Raw genomic sequence first — 20,988 nt, 5'->3', positions numbered from 1 at the left:
AAAAATGCAGATAGAGGAGGAACTGGAGGTTAGGAAGGGAGAGAGAGAAAAAGAGATGGAGAAAGGAAATGGAGAAGAAAAAAAAAAGGAGTGCAGAGATGTGATATTTCTGAAGATGATATTTTTCTGCTGTCCTGAACATGAGCTATTAAAATCTATTTACTGTGTACAAGCCATGCTTTTTCCTCAGACTTCACATTTTATTGAATGTTTGGCTGCAGATAAAAAGGTGAAATATAAACCTACTTTTTTCACCCTCGTCAACAGAGTAAAAATGTGAAAATGGCCATCTGTAAAATGGAAGTGATATCCATGCCACTCTGCCTTTTCCAGGAACATACTATTAGTTTTCTTCAGGTATTTCTGAGAGCACTGGGAAGGCACCCATTCTCCATCACATTCTTTTCTGCGAGAGGGGAGTTGTACACTGGATGGGATATGGCATTGTGCCACACTGCTAACTTTTCTTTTACCTGTGCCATTTGTAGGCTTTTTCATTTCTACTTTGTGTGCTGCTGCCTTCCACAGTATGGAGACACAGGGAGGGAACATCTAGTCCTTTGCAATTGAACTTTTCAATCACTTGCAAGCTACTAATAAGCAGAAGGTATAATGTAGACATCAAGCTGTCTTGACTGACTGGTGAAGAATCAAAGCGATGTAGGTACAATCCAGTAATTGGCAAGACCGAACATAATAACTGTTCTCAGTACTTTTAATTTAATTGGAATTTCCTTGCCTGCTGCAGTAAATGAGGAGTGACAAAGCACAGAAATAAAATAAAAGGTTATAAATCTATTTTCACACTAGTCTAAGTGGTGTTGGTGATATTATTTTTCTGATCGGAGCTATTATAAAAGCTTCAAAGTTCAGCTCCAGGATTTGTTTTGAATATTTACTAAAAGGCCAGGGCTTTTTGCAGAGCTATGGCAAATGCTCTTCTGTTTAAAAAGCTGCTGTTCTTCAACCTTTGCCCAGGAATGTTGTCTGTGAAGACTGCTCACGCAAGCCTTGGCAGCCCAGTCCCCCTCCCATAGTAGATCAAGGAGGATGGTTCGAGATCCTCACCCCAAAGCTCCAGTAAAATTGGACTGGTGAAAGCACTGACAAGCTGTTGTCCGTGTGTGGTCCAACAATTGCATATTTGGTTAACTACAAAACATAAGAAACAAAAACCTACAGCTACTGCACACAGTATTTCAAAGCAGGAACTTAAAAGCAGCATTCTTGCAACTGTCACAAATTGTTGGCTGCCCCTGACAATGTCATTGATTTAAAAGGGATACGAAGCTGATTAGTACCTTGCAAGATCAGGCATATTGCCTTTTAATTTTGTCATCCAGGAGATTTTTTCCTCCAGGAAACTGTAAATTAGATAGGCACGATGAGGACTCATTCCATATGGACAACTCAACTGCAGAAAGTCTATTTGCATATACTCGACAGGGTGTCTCTATCAGGCTTTAAATAGCCATCCTGTTGCCAGAGATGTGCCTCGATGCTTGAGTTTCTGCTGTTGTTTTGGATATTCCTGACTTCTCATTAAAATCTCCATTACACTTAATATCTGACATAATTACAAAAGGAAGGGTAATTTGTGTGACTGCCCAATAATGACAAATAAATGACTTACCAAACTAAAGGTTCATGAAAGCAAAATATCATAATAATTTTGAAATATTTGATCAGTAAATCACATGGAAACCTGATACTTAGCAATGGTAGTCTAGAAAGTATTCAAATATTTATTTATTTTTACGTCATTGTAAGCTTTAACAAAGCTTGTTGTCATTTGCTGGTGTTTTAGCACCGCATTATGTGCTGAATATCTTGTTAAGATGTACACGTCCTCCTCCGTGTAGCTGACAAGGCCAAAGAAATCTTTAGTATAAGGCTGATGTGTGTTCTTGCCGTACAAACAGCTATTGTCATGGTTTTCACCCTTTCCGCTTCAATTCATTCAAAGTTTGTCTGTCTTACACAGAGTCACACAACAGGGCACTGACAGGCACCCACTTGTTTCAGAAAGAGCTTCATAATTTACTGGTGTGAGAGGTTATTTAAATGCCAAGAGTAAGAACTTTAGCCTTATGTCTTTAAATGACAGCATTTAATTATGAGGTAGCCTGTGTGTAGCACTATATCACGCTTTCCCCCCGCTTTTCACTTGTGCCAGATTCATTGATGTATAACTCCATGAGTATATTAGCTCCATGAGTATGAATACTGAGGTCACAGAAACCAGACAAATATGGATAATGCAAAACTTGGCTCATTAAAGAGAAACATTTGCAGTTTGGGGCATTAAATGTGGAAACAAACTATTGCCCTAATGCAGATAATTGTAATTCAACCTCACACTTTAAACTTCAGTGCTTGTGCCAACCCATTCCAACACGCAGCCTCCTTGGCAACTCTCCCTGAAGAGCAGAGGTGGTTGTGCTGGGGAGAGCAAATGTGCCTCTAGCCTCTGCTCTCCTTCCCGTCTGTGCCATGCGAGAGTCTGGATGGCTTTTCAGTGGGAGCTTCTGAACCTCAGGCTTAAACCACAGCATTTCAGGTACAAATCGGAGCCACTGCTCAGTGAGGAAAATAGGGATATGAAAGTGAGGTGGGACCTCAACCATCTCCTTGAACCCCAGGAAGACGTCTAGGATTACAAGCAGAAGAAAGGGAGCTGGGGAATTAAGCACAAACCAGCAAAAATTGTGTGAATGCAGAAACTGCTGGCATACTCCATTAAATGTTTAAATGCATTTTACAGTTGCTTTGTATTAAAAAAAAAAAAAGCATTCATCTAATTATTTATGGAGGCTCTCTTGCCATTAGAAAAAAATGTTCTACGAAGTTACCAATAATGCTGTCCAAATAAGCAGATGGCCCCCAAGTATCCTTCAGACATCTTTCTGCATTCCCTAGATATATCCACAGACGGGCAGTACATTTTTCCGGCTTTCCACAATTTCCGTTTCTCTAGCAACCTTATTTCACATACTTTATTGCTCATTTTTGTTCTACTCCTTTTTGAAAACCACCAACAATCTTGTATCAAAATGAAAGTGCAAAAATAGTTCCTATATGCTAATAGTGCATTTCCAGCCCCCTATATCTGCTTTCTGTCTGTCTGTTCTTAACACCCATCTGGCTGCACAAAGGCCTCCTATCAATTCAGGTAGCTCTTCTCCTCCACTAATCAGTTAATCAGTTCCTCTTTTTCACCAATTTCTTTCCCACATTCAGTGTCATGCCACTTCTTAACTTAGGTTGTCTTCCTCTCTGGTTCATCTGCTCCCTGCCCACTTTACCTTTACTTTCCTTCAGTTCAGTTCTCAGGCTGTTCCTTTAAAACTGCTCACATATCACTTCTTCATTTTTCAACTCTTTTTGTCAGATATACCTGTCCCAAAACTGTTCACTTTTTTCTCCTTTCCAGCACAGCACTTCACAGTCCATTACTTCATTCTTCAGAATTATTTGGTATTGTTCCCAGTTTACTTTCTCCTTTGAGTTATTTGATCAGCCAACCAAATAATGCAAAATAATCCTTACTCCAGCCAGAAAGTTAGTACCCAGGTCTCCTAAATTGATCAATTCATGGGTTCCCTTACCGGAATTCATCAGTTTTACTCTTGGACTGTGCCCCACCCAGTTACTGAACCTGTCTGCCTAATGGCAAATTATTTAGATGTACAAAAGCCATTTTAGGCAAATATAATTTAAATGTGGATTAAAAAAAAAGACATGCCAAGCACTTTAAAGGGCACACAGCTTAAATCTTAGATTAACGAGACGGATAGAGTGATCTTTTGTAGCATCTTTTTAAAGCTGTGACTTAAAAGAAAAGGCTGCAGTTTTCCTTCTCTTTTCTAACTGAATCATAAGGCTGAGAAAATCTATTTAGTCTAATCTCTGGAAAATGGATTTCAGATGATTTGCATCATACCGAGCATTTTGTTATGATAGAATTAATATTTACACTCATGGTTTTAAAACATGAATGATGCAGTATTACATAGTAATAAAGGTGGTGGTATAAAAATATGATCAATTATGACTTATCCTTCTAATCCCTAAGTATTATAATTGGCAGGTGTTTTGCCATTAAGTTTGCCTTTTTAGCTTTTGCTTTTTTTTATTCCATGAAATTTTATTATGAAACTGCTTGCAGTGTGCAGGGCTATTATCAACAAAGCAGCAAGGTGTTAGTCTGTAAATACTTAATAAAAAATTCAATTTCTCACGATATTTGCAGATGTAGATGAGTGCAGCAATGAAGGAACTGTTGCCTGTGGAGATCATGCAAAATGTGAAAACGTGGATGGAGGGTTTAACTGCTCCTGTAAGGAAGGTTATCAACCATCCACAGGAAAATTGCAGTTTAAGCCAAATGATGGCACTTCCTGCCAAGGTACATGATATTATAAAGGTTTATGTGTTATTATAGAGCTACATCTTCTGAGAAACCCACCAGTGCCTCTTTATCTTCAGTTAGATTAATCAGCAAGACATGAAAAAGAGGCAAGGCAGTGGCATCTACATTTCCTGAGAATAGTATCATTTCGTAAATGTATTTTTGCTAAACAGTGTGATGAAATCCATTTGAAATGATGGTCACCTCCTCATAGTTGTCAGATCTGTATTCCTCTCTGTAAATTTAAGCTGCCTCTTAACTTCACCAGCGGAAGTCCCAAGGAAAGGGGCCAAACCTTCTACCTGAGTAAAACAAAAGCTCAGAGTCCAATCCAGTGCTGTAACTTTGGCCAAGATAAAGTCTTAGTAGTTGAAGCTTGAGAATGGAGTGCTGCGTCCTATATGCACACACTCAGAATGCTGGTGGTTTGGGGAATTACTTAGACAAGAGCTCTTACAATGAGTATATATTGAATATTGAATAAACTGCAATATATAATTAGTTTCTTTTTAATTTCTACAGAAAATCCGAAGGCCAAGTGTGCATTATACAAAGACTGTATAACTGAACATATTAATAGAACTTTAGCTGGAGTAAGTAGCATTGGTTTATAGATTAATTTCCAAATCCTTTAATTGTTTCTGTTTGAAACTGTTATTTCAAATATAATAGTTCTTAAGGAGCTTTTAACAAATGCTTAAAGCACACAATTGAACTTAAGCATGTTTACAGAAGTCTTTTTAATAATTTCAAATTATTTGAACTGGGTTGTATGTTCAAATCATGATAATAACTTGCTGGGAATCTGTGTGTTCTGTTTCCAGCGAAGTGAGTCATGATGCATGAAAAATTCAGAAGTGTGGTAATCACTCAACTGTTTCTGTAATTTCTGAAGTTACACACTGCTGCATTTACTGATGTGCAACTATTTGCTTGTTCAGAGTGAAAGGCAGCAAGATAGCTTACAAAAGTAATGTCAACAAGTGACAAAGTAGAAATTGGAGCAATAGCATCCTGGTATATTAGTATATTTGTTCCTCAAAGCATAGTATGCAAACTGCTACAGAATTTATAGACTCAAAGTCTCTGGACTCAAGATTTTTTTTCACCAGGAGCAGAGATTCCTGAAGCAAATTAAAAAAATATTAATGAATTCACTATTCATTAGTCTGCAGCTATAGTATTGTCTAATTTAAAAGGATAAATGAAACATAAGCATAAATAAATTAAAACCAATTGTATATGTTTGCATTTTATATTAAGCAGTTTGCCAGTTACAAGATTCAGAAAGATATTAATTTAAAGGTTTTTATTAACCTAGTGTAAGATATACATTGTATTAACATGCTTTCTATGTTAACCTGCAATGTAATACATTATATTAAATATAATACATGCTTACCACATTTACATGCAAAGACATGGTAAATGCCATAGCAGAATCTTAGAGTGAGATTTTTTTTTTAAATATGTAGTCAAACTAAACTTAAATCAAAGTAATAAGTCAAAATACTTCAATTTTTTGTAAATACCAGCACGTCAGATTTTAGCCTAGTTTTTAGCCTGTGTTCTAGTTCTGTTCAGCTGCAGTCGAAGATGAAGCAAGCCCCATAAAAGCTGTTCAGCAGTAGAGACTATGGATCTTACAAAATCAGGTGTTGGGGTTTCCTTGATGGATAAAATCTCACTAGATTTCAGTATTGTGAAGTAAGAATTCTTCTCTTGTTCAGCCACGAGACTGAAACTTGCAATCTTAATCTTCATCTTGCCCTCTCTAGCCTATTACTTTTTAAACTGATTGTTTTATGTAGGTGCATTTAGCAGTTCATAAACTGAAGCAGTGAAGGTGAAATAGGCAGTACAGTTTCACTAAACTACGTGCTTTATAATCTGCATTTGAAAAAAACCAACCACAAAATGTACAAATACTGCCCATCTGCTCCCACCTCTTCAGCTAAAATTTCATAGAAAAGAATCAACGGAGTAACCATATGACTTTTTTTTAAACATAGTTTCTTGTTAGGGTTATACCACACATATGTAACACCATTACTTTATAGGTCAACCTGTTGATTTAAATAGCACCTCTTCTTATGCACAAGCATCTTAAAAGCCAGTATGTTAATTCACAGAAATCAGTCATTTGCACTGGGTTTACTTTCACTTGCAGAAATGTGACTTTACTTGTTTCATTAAGATGTGAGTTCTTGTATTTTTCAGATTAGTCATTTAAAAACACCCCTGGAGATGCTGCAAGAAATTAATAAAAATACTTTGGGACCGCTTTTACCTGTAGATGTGATTTCATATGTTGAAGCATTATCTTACTCATCGTTGAATACCATGCATTACTCTGTTTCTGACAATGAAGCACTTTGTAATACAACCATTAACGTGAGTGGATCAAGCCTTAAAGTTGTGGAGGTTTTTCTTATTTTACATATAGCGTATGACTCCTTCGCTTAAACATATTCTTTTATTTACAGGTTTTGATTAACACTGTGAACAATTTTTTACAAAAAGACAAAATTGCAGTCTGGGAAGCTCTTCCTGTAGATAACCAAAGACGGAGCCTGACTAAGCTGCTGCATACTGCAGAACAAGCGATGCTTCTCATGTCACAGAACTTCAAAAAGACAACACAGCTAGATGTTAATGCAAGTGACATAGGTAAGATAAAGAAAATTAATCTAAGGTATACTTTAGATGTGGATTACACTGAGGAGCTTTTCAGCACAATTATGAAGATTAGAAATGGTGTTATGTGAAACACACAGGTGTTAATTTGTATGAGTTTCATAACTAACACCTGACTTTCAGTGTAGGTATCATAATTTTCAAAGACTGAACATTTGAGCCCAGAGCCCAGAAAAAACTTGAGAGGCTGTGGGAAGTTGTCCTTTCAGATTCTCTTTCAATCTCTCATTATAGTCACTCTGTCACAGTGAATCTGGATTCACCTTCCATGCACAAAATTATCCTATGCATCTTGTATGCATAAAAACCACTAGTGGAATGAAATTTGGATTTGCTCTATACAGATTTTTTACTCTTTTTGATTCAGTGAAGATACTGTAAATGAACTTGGAATAAGGATTGTACCTAGTGAGTCTGATCTTGAGTGGCTTTATTTTCAGAGAAATCTCTCATTTTAAGAGGAATTTCAGAGGAGGAGAATTGGTTAGTCTCAGCTGCACCATTTTGCTCTCCTACCTTCTCGCTGTGCGCTGGTGTCTTCACACAAACTCCTGCTGATTTTCCTGTGGTAATAATGGCTTTACCATTCCTTCAATGGGAGTAGAGTAAGGCTATACCAGCCACTTTTGAAAATCCTACTAAAGCATTGCTGATTCCTTTGGCAATGGCCACTTTTTCATCTTTATTCTTCTGAATGTACCCAAACTGTGTGTGACCTGACTTCTTATTTTAGATTCAATACAGTCCTTCAGTGCCTCTTACTGGTTTGCCATTTTATAAAATGACTTGACGAGAAAGATTCCTCCTTTGGTCCCGAGGCAGGTGAAACCACCTGTTCTTCCCTCACCTTTCTGAACCTAAATCAGCAAGAGTGATGAAAAAATAGGGAGGGATTTGTTCCATGACATAAACTCCGTAGAAGCAGATTTATGCTAGTGCAAAGTACCTCTGGGTCTGCAGCAGATCCAGAGTGGAGCCAGGAGCTGGCCGTGAAGCCCCTGTTCCCCTGGCCACCTTGGCTGAAAGCAGAGGCTCTCGTGGCCAGAGAGCTGAAGCCATGCAGGTTGAGAAGAGAGGATTCAGGTGCAGCCTCTGGTGGCAGTGTAGACATCAGTCAGACCAAGGCGACAAAAAAAGCTGATAAAGAGAATGGGGAGGAATTGCCATGTTGAAAGGTCGATGATTTTTCGGCTTGCTTTTGTTCTAAAATGGGAAACTGTATGAGCTCTTTTCCAGATGGGCCCCAAACACTAAAATTTTTTGTTATTGTTTTTCAGCATGAGTATGTTTTCCACAGGGCTCATATGTGTCCCACACATCTATTTTGGGACAAGACCTACAACATTACCCTTCTTTCCCCACTGCTTTTTATGGTGCAAACTCTTGAACTACAAGCTTTTCAAAACTTCAGCCACAGAAAAGTATTTCTTACATCCTGACAAACATTTTTCTGACAGCTGGTCTATTGAATAGCTCATATTATTTTTGTGTGCTGTGCTATAAGCAATGCAGATGGTCTAGCTTAGTGATATTCCTCCATCAGTCAAGTTTTAGATTTGTTTGTTGTTGTTTTGTTTTGTTTTTTAAAAAAGGCCTGATTGACTTTTTTTTGTTCCCATCCTGGGTGATTGAAACTCAGCACTATAATGAACCAAGTAAAGAGCTCAATGTCCTCTAATGTAGTTTTTGTCCTGAGGGGTGATGCTTGTTTGTTTGCTTTTGACAAGACACATCATTATTTCATGGTGCAATGTGCATTTGGTAGCATGGATAGATAACTATAAAATATATACTCTTCAAAAATTGGCTTTTATCAAATGTTACTATTCAGTAGAGAATTTTATGCTTTGCTTTTTATAATTGTGATTTGTGGTCCCTTTCAGAAATGCATTTTTAATAAAGCAATAGCTCTTCCTAAAGTAACCTACATTGTTCTTTCCAGTGCCTAATTTAATGCAAGGTAAATAAAAGACTATATTTTTCATGGAAACAGTAAAAAGTATGAGAGCAAAATGTAGGCATGAAAATAACAAAACATAGAGGTTTAAGCAAACATGCTATATTAATAGCATTTTTCTTGAAATATTTGGCACAGTGATATATTCTTAAAATTCGCGGTAATTATGCAATCCAATAGCACATTTATTAACCCAACTGTAAATTATGGTAGACTGTAATGGAGCTGTGATTTGTACAGTATTTTTCTTCTTTTGCAGCACTCAAGGTTTTTGCTTTTGATTCACACCACATGAAACACATTCACCCTCATGTATACACAGGGGGAGATTACATAAAGATCTCTCCAAAGAAGAGGGAGGAATCTCATCCTAATGGTAAGAAACAAAGGTTGGAGAGTAGGTGGGTTAATAAACACCTTGGATAGACTTGTTCCCGCTAGTAAATAACTATATGTGCAGTTTACCAAGACTGAGCTTCAGCCCTGCTAACTACAGAGAAGTCAAGGTATTTTTATCACCATCTCTCCTACCCCTTTATTGTCTCAGGACTGATATTTCTAACATCTCTAGTAGCACAGTGAGTATCCGGTGAGTTTTAACACTGGATATTGGTACCAGAGACCTGAGCCTTATCCTTTTTCTCAGCTATAGATCTGATGTGTGACTTTGAATGGGGCCCTTTAACTCTCTGTGTTGCTCCTCCTCCACAAATCGGTGCATCTTTTCTGTTTAGAGAGTAGTTCACTGGGGCAAGAACATGGGTTCTTCAGTACCAAAACCAGCAGGGCCCAGATCTTGGCTTGGACCTCAGAGTGCTACAGAAATGGCTTACAAGTACTGTCATCACTAAAAATAAATATATGTGTTTAACCAGCTCTGGAATTTAACCACCTAACCTAATAAACAGAAAAGATTTTTTAAATCTTAATCTTCCAGGTAATCTGAATCTCACCACCTATCAGTACCTAAAAATGTGGTTTATCTTGGTACCAGGGAGAAAAATCATGACATTTTTTCAGATCAGCATTGCATCCTAAAATACATTTTGCTTTCTTTTTCCCTGTGTGTCTTCCATCCTGGCTCCACTGTAATGGAAGTCAAAGCAAGACAGGTACTTCAGGGAGGCCCAGTATTTACCTCGGGCCTGAGCCATTTTAGTTTATGAGACCTGACACCACATGTGTAGCCAAATGCAGAACAGCAGCAAGCATATATTACTCTAGAAAAAATATATATGCATATATCTAATTAGAATTTCCAATGCAAACGCACATTTTTATTTCTAATGGCAGTTCTATTGTTTTAAATAAAGCTATATTTCATTGTCTCTAAAACATTTTTATAAGTATTCCACAAAGATTCCATCTGTTTTGCATATTTTATGCAATAGCAGTAATAATGTCTTTTGTTTATTGTTTCCTTAATGTCTTCAATTTTGTTCTTCTGTAAGAAACCCACAAACTACTAAACATGGTCTGTTTGATTGATAGGCACCGTTGCAGTTGTCTTTCTGCGGTATAGCAATATTGGTTCTTTGCTTTCATCGCCTAAAAACCTCTCCTCGAAAGATACTTCAGAGCAGAGACAGACAGTAAGCTCATCAGTTATAGCTGTTGCAATTAGCTCAAATCCACCTACGCTCTATGAGCTTGAGAAAATAACATTTACCTTAAAGTATGCCAAGGTAAGGGGGTTTTTTATTATCAACTTCAAATAAAACAAAACAATAGATAATCATTTTATGTGATGCAACCATACCTGTAGTGTATGATATATTGAGACGTGATTCTGTTGTTTGCTGATATGAGTTTGTCATCGATTTCTCTAATAAAATTAATCTTAAATGTGACAGCCTAAGTGCAATATACTAAATATGATACAGCCGAAAATTTCTATGGCACTAAAGCGAGGGCAACAATGCCATCATTGCTGGGTTGTAGTATGAATAAAATGTAGATGTCTGAACCAGAGAATATTAGAGGATCTTGACTATTCTGTACTTGGGGGGGGGGGGGGTGGAAAGCTTATCAGATGGTTAAGCATGTCAATATGAAATATGAGCACATTTATTTAAAACTGGGAGGTTTACTTCCAGTATATACAGATGTTGCTGACTTCACTTGTATGTGAAGAATCACCTTACATGGCACAAAGAATTATCAGAAACATAACAAGAAAGTGACTCTGTAGGGAGGTGGGCAGTAGGACAAGGTGTTAACCTTGGTTATGCAGCTTTTAAATTTGTTACTTGCCTTCTAATATTTGAGCTAGAGATCATCTTTTTATAAATTTGCATATATTTATACAGCCTATAGTACAGTGGGGACCTTATTTTTGACTAGTGTTAGTAAGCACTAACTGTAATAAATAATACTAATGGTCTTATTCATTGCTGTCCTCACACCTGATACAGCAGGTGTGATTTGACCCTGGCTTTATCCCAGATTACTTTGTAAAATGCACAGAGTAAGTCGCAGTTTTTACCTGCTCATTTGGAAGGGACTATGAGCAGGACGAGCAATGTGGCTGTAACCTTGGGGTTAGTCCATGTTCAGCAGGTGCAGGTATATATATAACAATGTTTTCAGTAGGTAAAAATTCCAACACCTTTGCAAATGCCAGAAGGATTCAGTAATCTGATTAGCCTACATGTTTGGTGGGGTGTTAGCTGTGTGGATAAAATACTTCCATCCCCAGCTATGTTTTAATTGCTTGGAATAGGCCATGCAGAATGTGCTTTTTGTTTCCCAACTTTCCAATGGTAACAAGCAATTTTTAATGAATTGTGCTGGCTAACGTAAGAAAGGTCTCTTGATGGGAAATATCCTGCCTTTTGCCGTCAGTAAAACATCTTGTTTCTGTTCCAGACTGCAGATAAAGATATTAAATGTGCGTTTTGGAACTACTCAGCAGACACAATGAATGGCAACTGGGCTACAGAAGGCTGTGAGCTGACACATTCCAACTCCACTCATATCTCATGCAAATGTAATCATCTGACTCATTTTGCTGTTTTGATGTCCTCAGGTGGCTCTGTTGTAAGTGCTATTTTAATTTAGTGTTTTACCTGACACCTTCTCCTGTCTTCATTCCTTATGTTTTTATTTCAGTACAACTTATGTACTTTTCCCCCTTTAGGTTGTCTCTTGTTTTTGTTCAGCAAACACACAATTTATTGTGCACAGAGCAAACAAAATTCCTCCCATATGTGTTTGAATTTCCTTATGTCCTTTCTGCAGTATTACAGAGCAGTGATGCAGCAAAGTATCTTGTTCCAAATACACAGTCTGTTGTGCTTATTTTTGGTGCATTGCTTTTAATTTTAAATCCCACTTTAAGGCTGCTGTGGGATTTAACTGGCATTCATTGGTGGTCAGTAACCATATGGCCCTGAATTTCTCTCTCACAAAACTTTGCCACCCATTTGTCTAACCTTGGCATCTAAAAATCTGCTTTAAATTCTCTCCTGAGAGTTTGCAGCAGCATAATCAATTTGATGGTTATGACTATTAAATACAGACACTCATGACCAGCACAAAAGTGAGAATGACCACTCAATTTATGTCCTTCTTATCTTAAGGAGGCCCATAGATTTCCAGGGTCTGCGTGGGGATCTGCAGGAGCTCAGGTCCTGCCTCAGGAGGCAGCCTCATAAGGTATTGGAACTGACAGCAAGCAGAATATTAGCATGAATATACTGTATTGAGACAGTTCTCTCACACTGTGAATTTCATGCTGGTAGAGGCTGTTTCCTGGTTGCTAAATAGCAACCTAAGTCTTCAGTTCAAATTTAAAACCTTTGCAGGTACTTATATAGTTATTTTGAAAAGGAAGGCTGGGAGGAGAATAGTCTCTTGTCCTTTATTTAGAAAAAAAAATACTTAGATATATTTTGTGGTCAGATGAATACTATCCTTATGCTGATGTACAGTCATGTATTTCAGAGATTCTTTGTGCAAATATCAAGCAGCAAATGTAACTGTATTCCTATACAGAGAATATGCACATCCAGTATTAAAATAGCCTGTGTTTCTTTGGAGAATGTTCATGTTACATATCCGGAATAGCGTGTGTTTGAAGTGATTGTTATTTCAGAGTCTTGTTTTGATCATGTTGCAAATTCAGTAAGTTGGTTATTCAATTTTGCTTATCTAAGTCACTGCTGTGATAAGTTCTTTTATATTAGAAAATGTTCATATCATATTAATATATGTCCTACTGCCAGTGCATTTGTCCTTTGCTAAAATGATCTGATTTTTAAAATCATATTAGGAGATACTGATGTTAATAAAAAGTTTTGTTAAGAAATATCAGAAAATGCAAAAGCAGGAATATATACAGTTCATTGCTAATTTCCCCTAGAATTATATCTGTCTCACAAAAAACCCAATACTTTTTAGATTATCCAAAGTGTACATTTGCAGTGAAATTCTACAAACAGTTTTGATTAATATTTTGTAGAAAAGAAGAAAAGAATTGTATTATAGAATGAGGTCTTTCTTGAGAAGGTACAAAGCTATTCTTTTAAATATTATATTATAATTTTCCCCCAGGGTGTTACAAACTATAACATTCTTACAAGAATCACTCAGCTAGGAATAATTATTTCGTTGATTTGCCTCTCCATGTGCATTTTTACATTCTGGTTCTTCAGTGAAATTCAAAGCACTAGAACGACAATTCACAAAAACCTCTGCTGCAGCCTTTTCCTGGCGGAACTTATTTTTCTGATTGGAATTAATATGAACAGTAATAAGGTGGGTAGTTTTCACTTGTGTCTCGATTTTGTGTTGTAAAGTAAATATATAGTATAGGATACGATCTTCCATCTACTTCCAGCATTTCCTAGTATCAATATGAACATTCTAGTGATGCTGACTTCCCAGTCTAGTACCAGGAAATATAAAATGATCATTTAAAGAAGTAGGGCCTTCATCTGAGCTGGTCTATACTGACTTTGCTCCGTGGGTTTCATTTAAACTTTGTCACCTTAACCAAAACTGCGGTCTCAATGTGTTTAGCATTTTCACTTTTCACATCTGTTTGGATGTTGTACAAAGCCACATTGGTGGCTCTCTGGGTGACAATTTTCCCTAAAAGCCAGGCCAGAGCTTCAGTCCCAAGCTAGCATTTGAGATACTGTGCTGTTGGCTGGAGGACCCCTTTCCTTTCTACATGTAAGGTCTTGACCTGTCCCTGTTGCTTTTCATACAAGTTGGGCTGTTGATTTTTGCATCTCAGATTAGTTTTAGGAAATTAAATTATGCATAAACTATCAAAAAACACCTACTATAAGTAGCTGAATAAGATATAAAATTACTTCAAAAAATACGAGCTGCTATCCCTGAGGCAGCACTCCAGTATTGATTGATTGAGAAATATCGTTTTACAAACACTTTGTAGTAACAGAAGTTATTTCAGAAATAATTCCTTGTGATGCCTAATTACATCGTATCAAAATCATAAAAATGAACTTTGTCTAGATCAGAAAAGCATATAGACTACTCAGCTGTAACTATGGGATCAACCTTGTCAATTTGTTTAGATAGTTTTTCTGGGAAGACGTGGACCAATTTTAAAAGTTGAATGTAGTCTCTTTATTTTACCAGCTGCTACAGAAAACACTAATGAACAAGTGTGCTCGTGGGTGCAGACCAAGTTCTTGTCAGTCAAGACGTTACATCTGGGCTGCTGGACCACCACTTTAGAGTTACTACGTTGCTGTGCATATGCTGCTGTATTAACAGAGATGTATTAATAAAATTATGACTCTTGCTTTCTCTGATTGAATTTCTAGCTCTTCTGTTCAATTACTGCTGGATTACTCCATTATTTCCTTCTAGCTGCTTTTGCGTGGATGTGCATCGAAGGTATTCACCTCTACCTTATAGTTGTGGGAGTCATCTACAACAAGGGTTTCTTGCACAAGAATTTCTATGTCTTTGGCTACGTCAGTCCAGCCGTGGTCGTTGGAATCTCTGCTGCACTGGGATACAAGTACTATGGCACCACAGAAGTGTAAGTCGTTGTTTCTGTGTCCAAATCACTATACATAAGGATGCAATAGTCACAATAGCACATTTCAAGGCATTTTCTGCTGTTTACTTTTCAGATGTTGGCTCAGCACGAAGAATAACTTTATATGGAGTTTTATAGGACCAGCATGTCTAATAATTCTTGTAAGTATAATTTTCATTTTTTATTGTAGTACATAAAACTGATAATAAAAGGTGTTTAATAATCACCCACCCATTGCCAGCATAGCTGTGAGTGCTAATTATAGGGCAGAATTGGCTAATTTAGATCTTTTTATAGTGTCTCTAAATTATTTATATGCTGTACTTCTAAATACTTTACTAGCCTGAAAAATGGATGTTTGACAAAAAAAGCTCAATATAAGATCAGAGCCTTTTTTCTTACTTTCTTTCTTTTATCCCAATGGTTTGAGAAATTCTGTGAAGCATTCCTGCTTTTTAAGAAGTATGTTGTTGGCATCTCAGCATGGCTCAGCAGGAGGTGTACACAGACACTATCCTAGCAGACAGATAATCTGGTTTTTCAAATGTTGTGTGACTTAATCTCTTATCAGTGATCGGTCATCTTTGTGAGATTAGACTGTCATCTTTATGGTTTTATCACTCGCATGTACCCTGTCATCATCAAAGCCATTTTAAACTAAATTGCGACGTCAGAGAAAAGAACCCACAATTTCACGTGGGCAGACAAGTCAAGTATTGATAGCCCTATTTCAGCTGCGAAGAGGGCCTTTTTAATTCTTATTGGAAGTGGTTTCAAACCTGCAAATTTGGCAGGTATTATAAGTTCAATTCTGAATCAAGACATTTTTAGTGCCTCAGGAGCCTTTCTAAGTGCTATAAAGTTTAACAAACCATTCCAACTGTAATGCAGCATTATGGGGTATGACTGGGTTGACAGTGATCTGGCAATAGCTGGAGCTAACAGGAGGAGGAGGTACAATGGTGAGGCCTTGTGACATCTGTGGTCAACTCACTTAGAACCCTTTGTTGCTTTTGAAGCTATTTGGGGATAAATGTGAGGATTTGTAGAAAAGAAGAAGCGGTAGTGCCTAACACCCACAAGATGATAGTAAACCAGTTTTAATTCAGTACATTAGCCATTTCAAAGCTGATTAAAGTATCAAGTAAAATTCCGCTCAAATTCCACCCCAAATTGCTACTGCGGACTGGGGAGAGGCAGGGAGCAACCTGCCAGGTGCAACTGCAGGGTGATGCCTCCCCGTCTCACCCCCCTGGTGAGGACAGCAGACTTCAAGAGAGGCAAGGCACCATAACCTCCCTCGGCTAGTTGCTTCTGGGGTCAGATGGCCTTCACGGCCGACAGGTTACTACGGTAAAATAAAATCATGGGGAGAGACCATCCCTTACTAGGACATTCTTACAATTCTTAGGTTTAAGTTGGCAATTTCCTATTTCCTCTTCGGACCTTATCTCCTTCTTCCAAGAAGGCAGCAGGGTTGGGATTTTTTTGTTGTTGCTGTCATTCCTGTTCCTCATCTGCCTTCAGGTGAAGATTTATGGGCAGTGATGTCTCACTGCACTGTTAGCACAGGAAAACCGCGTTCTCAAAATACACAAAATGCCCTAAATTTATGCTTCTGTAACCTTGTTTTCAGCTCCAGCTGAGCTGTGCCTGATGCGGGATCTTAGGCACGCAGCACAGAGGCAGAGCAGGTCTGCAGTGGCTTTGATACAAGTCTAGCTGGCCGCAGAGGCAAATCCTGCAAGCTGGCTCAGGCCCGTAGCCATTCTTTGAGCACTCCAGATCTTCCAGCAATCCCTGCAAATTAAAAGAAAAAAAGGAGGTGATAGAAATCCTTATGCACCAATGCAGTCCTCCTATGGATGAGGATAGCAGCCAGACAGTTTCTGTTTTTTCTCCCACTCCTTTGCCTAAGTGAAGTCACACAAAGGAGCTGTAGCTGGACAGCAAATAGCCCTGTGGTGGTTTTGCTATTTTTTGTGTGTTAGCGAAGTATTTTGTGACAACTTGTTTTCACAGTATTTGCATACCTCCATTATTGTCTTTTCATAATCATGCACTACTAGACCTGGGAGGAAAGGCAACCCATTTTCAGCAAGCTGCTTCATCTGCTGTGTGATTTTTTTTTGAATGTTTGGACAGCTTGTTTTCATGGGGTGATAGCAAATTGAAGCCTGAACTGCAGGAGGGGTGTTTTCAAAGAGTGCAGGAGCTAGGTAATTTGCTTGCACTCTATCCAGGTTATTGTCTAAGGAAAATATGGAAAACCTTATGAAAATAGGCACTGACTCTAGAAGGTGAAGTTGGTGTTGGATGTCTGCTCTGTGCAAGGCATGTTGGTGGTGGTAATTCTGTTTCCATTGTCCAGTCTTCCTGTTGAGCATACTGCATGGGTACCACCATAACAAAGATTAAACCCTTTCCAAAGTAGTGCCACTCAGGAAGTCCTTTTAATTACAGGAGCTGATCTCTTTCTAAGATTTCCATTCTGCCCACAGCTAATTAAAGGGAAAAAAAAAAAAAAAAAGAAAAAAATTACTAATTAATGACTCTGAAAAGGAAATATAATTTTTGTTCTGGGATAACCAGATATTGCACCACAACCCTCATATAGAAAGCTGCAAAATCTGGCAGCTTCAGGCTTACCTTTAATCCTGGGCTTCATCCACTAATAGCATTGAGTTTGCAGGCTTTCCAAGATAGCCTGGAGAGTTTGAATACCAAATCTCTTGAGATCTGCTCACTACAAATCTGATTCTTGCACAAAAACATTAAACTCATTGTCAGCACAAATGCCCATGTACGCAAATGGTGCCTTCAGTTTCGGTGAATGGGGACCCAGGATATTTGTGGTTTGGATTAACCTGCAATACGCCTTTGAGACAGCATGTAAATGACACACAGAACTGGTTCTGTACCACTGGATTTTCCGTCTCAGGGAATGTTGTTTCAAACACATCCTTGGACTTTAAATCTGCAGTAATAGTGAAGCATAGGGAGCTCAAGTGTTTATCAGGAGTACAAACTAAGTTCTCCTCTGATTGCCTAAGCAGAAAAACTACTTCTGAAGATGTTTGCTTATTAATACTAAGGTTCTATTAGAATTCCTAGGTGCAAAGCAATGGCCTTATTGATCCCATCTAAAAATTATTATTATTATTATTAGATTGGCGACTGTACATGAAAAGGAGTGGGTCAGAAGCTCTTTAGATGGAGTTAGCAAAGAAAGGGCATTTTAAACCTTTGTAAAGCAAGCTGCAAGCTGAAGATAATTTCTACAACTTATTTCTTCCTCCTAATACTTGTAATCTTTAGAACCACAACCATTTTAGCTAAAACTATGCAGTAGATTAGATCAAAGCATACAAGTATGGAGAAATTTTTTATAACAAGTATTTAAACTTTTTAATAGAAAAGTGAGTTTATCACAAGCTTTAAGGGACAAACATTCACACACACCACAACCCATGCCTGATTGAGGCAAATACAAATATAAGCTCCAGAGATAAAAGGTATGGAAAAAAAAAAAATCCCTAGAACATTTTCTTTTCTTTTGTAATACACTCTTACAATAATAATCTCCCTGTAATAAGAAGTGTGTAGAATGGAAATAACCATTTGTCTGCAGGGTAATGTGGCTGCAGTTTTGATGAGCATGTAATGTCAGCCAATAACAAACTCCTTCCCTTTGTGGAGGACTTCTACATGGCTTTTCCCACCTCTGGCTTCACAGCTCGCTCTGTGTTGAGTGGGAGCAGACCTATGTAAGGGCTTTATTCTGTATCACTGACATTTTTGGAAACTTCATCTTTTAAACTCTGTGGACGCAGGATAAGTCCCTCCACTTGTACTTATTGTGAGGGACAGCTATATATATATTAGCTGTCCAACTGGCAGTAGAAATGACGTCATTTGGAAGGCCTGGGCAAAGACTATTAACACTGTACTTATGAAAGTCTACAAGCCATTAAAAGGAAAACTTGGAAGAGAATCACTGCTACTCCAAGTGCAGCTATAGGAAACCCTTCTAATATACCTCTCTCCCACAACCTTCTCCCATTAAATCTGTTCGGTTGAGCTTCGTGCAGCAAGTTCAGAGTCACCCACGATAACATGGTTTGCACCTTTGCAGTATTGACAGAGTCATGCAGGCTTGACTATTGTACCCACTGTCAGTGCTGCAATGAATTGGCACACCTCTGTGAGGAACCAGCACTCAGAAGTGTGACGTGTAACATTAACAGGTGCAATTTGCTGTTTAACAGTATAAATCTCTCAGTATCATTTGCTGAGATCACCTCTGTAATAACAAAATACAGACTTGCTCTTTGAGGCTGGAACATTTCCAAAATTGAACATCATCCAAATAATTCTCCCTGTGGCTTTTATCCAAACATCCTAGCAGTGTTCAGTGAGAAGGTGGTTCCTGTACGCTCTTCCGTGGTTTACTCCTCTAATGTGTGTTTTCAGGGACCTTGAAGGTGTCTGGCTTGGCTTCAAGCTCCAGTTTCTTGAAACAATTGGTAATTGTAGTGTTTGCAACTACAAAAATGGCTTATAAATGGACCCTGTAATTTTCAGAGCATCCTTGTAAACTTGACTTGGAACATATAAGCCAAGAATAGTTCTTGGGAGAGGTGTCCTCAGAAAAGCCAAGTTCTTTTTATTAAGCATTCCTGTATGTAATAAATGTAATGAATAATCAACTGTAAAGCAAATATATTCTAAGAATTGCAGTGATTGATTAACCATACTGTTTTGAACTTCCCCTGTATAAATGAATGGGTAAATGAATAAAATATACAGATTGCAGTTGCAAAATACAAAAAAAGTGACATATGAGTGATGAAAGCAGGCTAACAGTAGAGTAATGCTTTTCATTAAGGAACTGCCTGCATATTCATTAGAGCTAGTCGATTACTTAAAAAATATATTCATCGGATAATTTATTTGATGAATTTTACCATTATTTGTCAAATAATTTATTCAACAAAAAAGGTAAAATTAATGGAATAGTGCATTCATCAGATCTTATTGGACAGCTCTAATACTTGCTCAGTTCTGTACATTTAGGTTGATTCAGGATTAGTAATACTGCTGCAATCAATGCAGAAGAATTTCCTGGCAAATCCATTACTCTGCTGTTTTCTCATACACTCACAAATTTCATGTACTTAATCTAGGCCATTCAAACTGAACATCTTTCTTGTAGAAAAGTAAATATTCAGAGTTTAAAATTTTACATTTTCCCAGACTTCAATATTGACCATTATCTGACAGTCCATTGCTCCCACTTAAAAAAAAAAAAAAAAAGGAAAAAGGAAAAAAAAAACAAACATCCCCTCTGAGGTCAATCACACCACACTGGTGTAATCAAGTACACTGCCTCTTCAGGCTTCTTCACATTATTACTCCTTCAGTGAAGCAGCTCATGTTCATTACTCTTGATATTTCTTGATATTCTAAGGATTACTATCGAAAAAGTTGTCTGACTTCTGACCTCCATCACAACAAACCATACCACCATCTCACATTTTTTTAGTGAATATTTGTGCTTTGGAAATTCTGTGGGTTTTTTTGTCCAAAGGGTTATTTGTGATAAATGCCTAGTTATACTTTTTATAGATGAGAAAAGTATACTCTGTATCGTTTACTGTTCATTTTTCAGAAAATAGCTGTTTTAAACATTTTTTTATCTACTCTTGTTCCTCAGTCTGCCTTTTTAGTGGAAATAAATTTCCTACAGGGACTAGCAATGGCTTTATTATTCTTTATAAAAGAATATAGTCCCCTTTTCATTAGCCCCTCTGTGACTTCAGTTAAAGGTGTGTCCATTGCATTTCTTATGCCATTGTGGATAAAGTAGAGATAATTAATTATATAGTGACATTAAAGACTGAG

General features: G+C 37.6%; 1 protein-coding gene across 1 annotated transcript in view; it reads left to right on the top strand.

The window, feature by feature from the left end:
• The window catches only part of ELTD1 (EGF, latrophilin and seven transmembrane domain containing 1), a 74,868-nt gene that overhangs the window by 41,294 nt on the left and 12,586 nt on the right, over positions 1 to 20,988 (top strand). The window contains exons 4-13 of the mRNA XM_010582559.1: positions 4,253 to 4,408; positions 4,934 to 5,004; positions 6,632 to 6,805; positions 6,898 to 7,081; positions 9,325 to 9,441; positions 10,557 to 10,750; positions 11,934 to 12,104; positions 13,620 to 13,823; positions 14,864 to 15,084; positions 15,179 to 15,245. Of these exons, the coding sequence (XP_010580861.1) occupies positions 4,253 to 4,408; positions 4,934 to 5,004; positions 6,632 to 6,805; positions 6,898 to 7,081; positions 9,325 to 9,441; positions 10,557 to 10,750; positions 11,934 to 12,104; positions 13,620 to 13,823; positions 14,864 to 15,084; positions 15,179 to 15,245 (1,559 nt within the window). The remainder of the gene's footprint in view (positions 1 to 4,252; positions 4,409 to 4,933; positions 5,005 to 6,631; positions 6,806 to 6,897; positions 7,082 to 9,324; positions 9,442 to 10,556; positions 10,751 to 11,933; positions 12,105 to 13,619; positions 13,824 to 14,863; positions 15,085 to 15,178; positions 15,246 to 20,988) is intronic.

The sequence above is a fragment of the Haliaeetus leucocephalus genome, unplaced genomic scaffold, assembly GCF_000737465.1.
Source record: "Haliaeetus leucocephalus isolate CR32 unplaced genomic scaffold, Haliaeetus_leucocephalus-4.0 Scaffold848, whole genome shotgun sequence".
In the NCBI taxonomy this organism is placed as follows: Eukaryota; Metazoa; Chordata; class Aves; order Accipitriformes; family Accipitridae; genus Haliaeetus; species Haliaeetus leucocephalus.
Note: the sequence above shows the minus strand (reverse complement) of the source record. Positions and strands in the feature narration are given on the sequence as shown.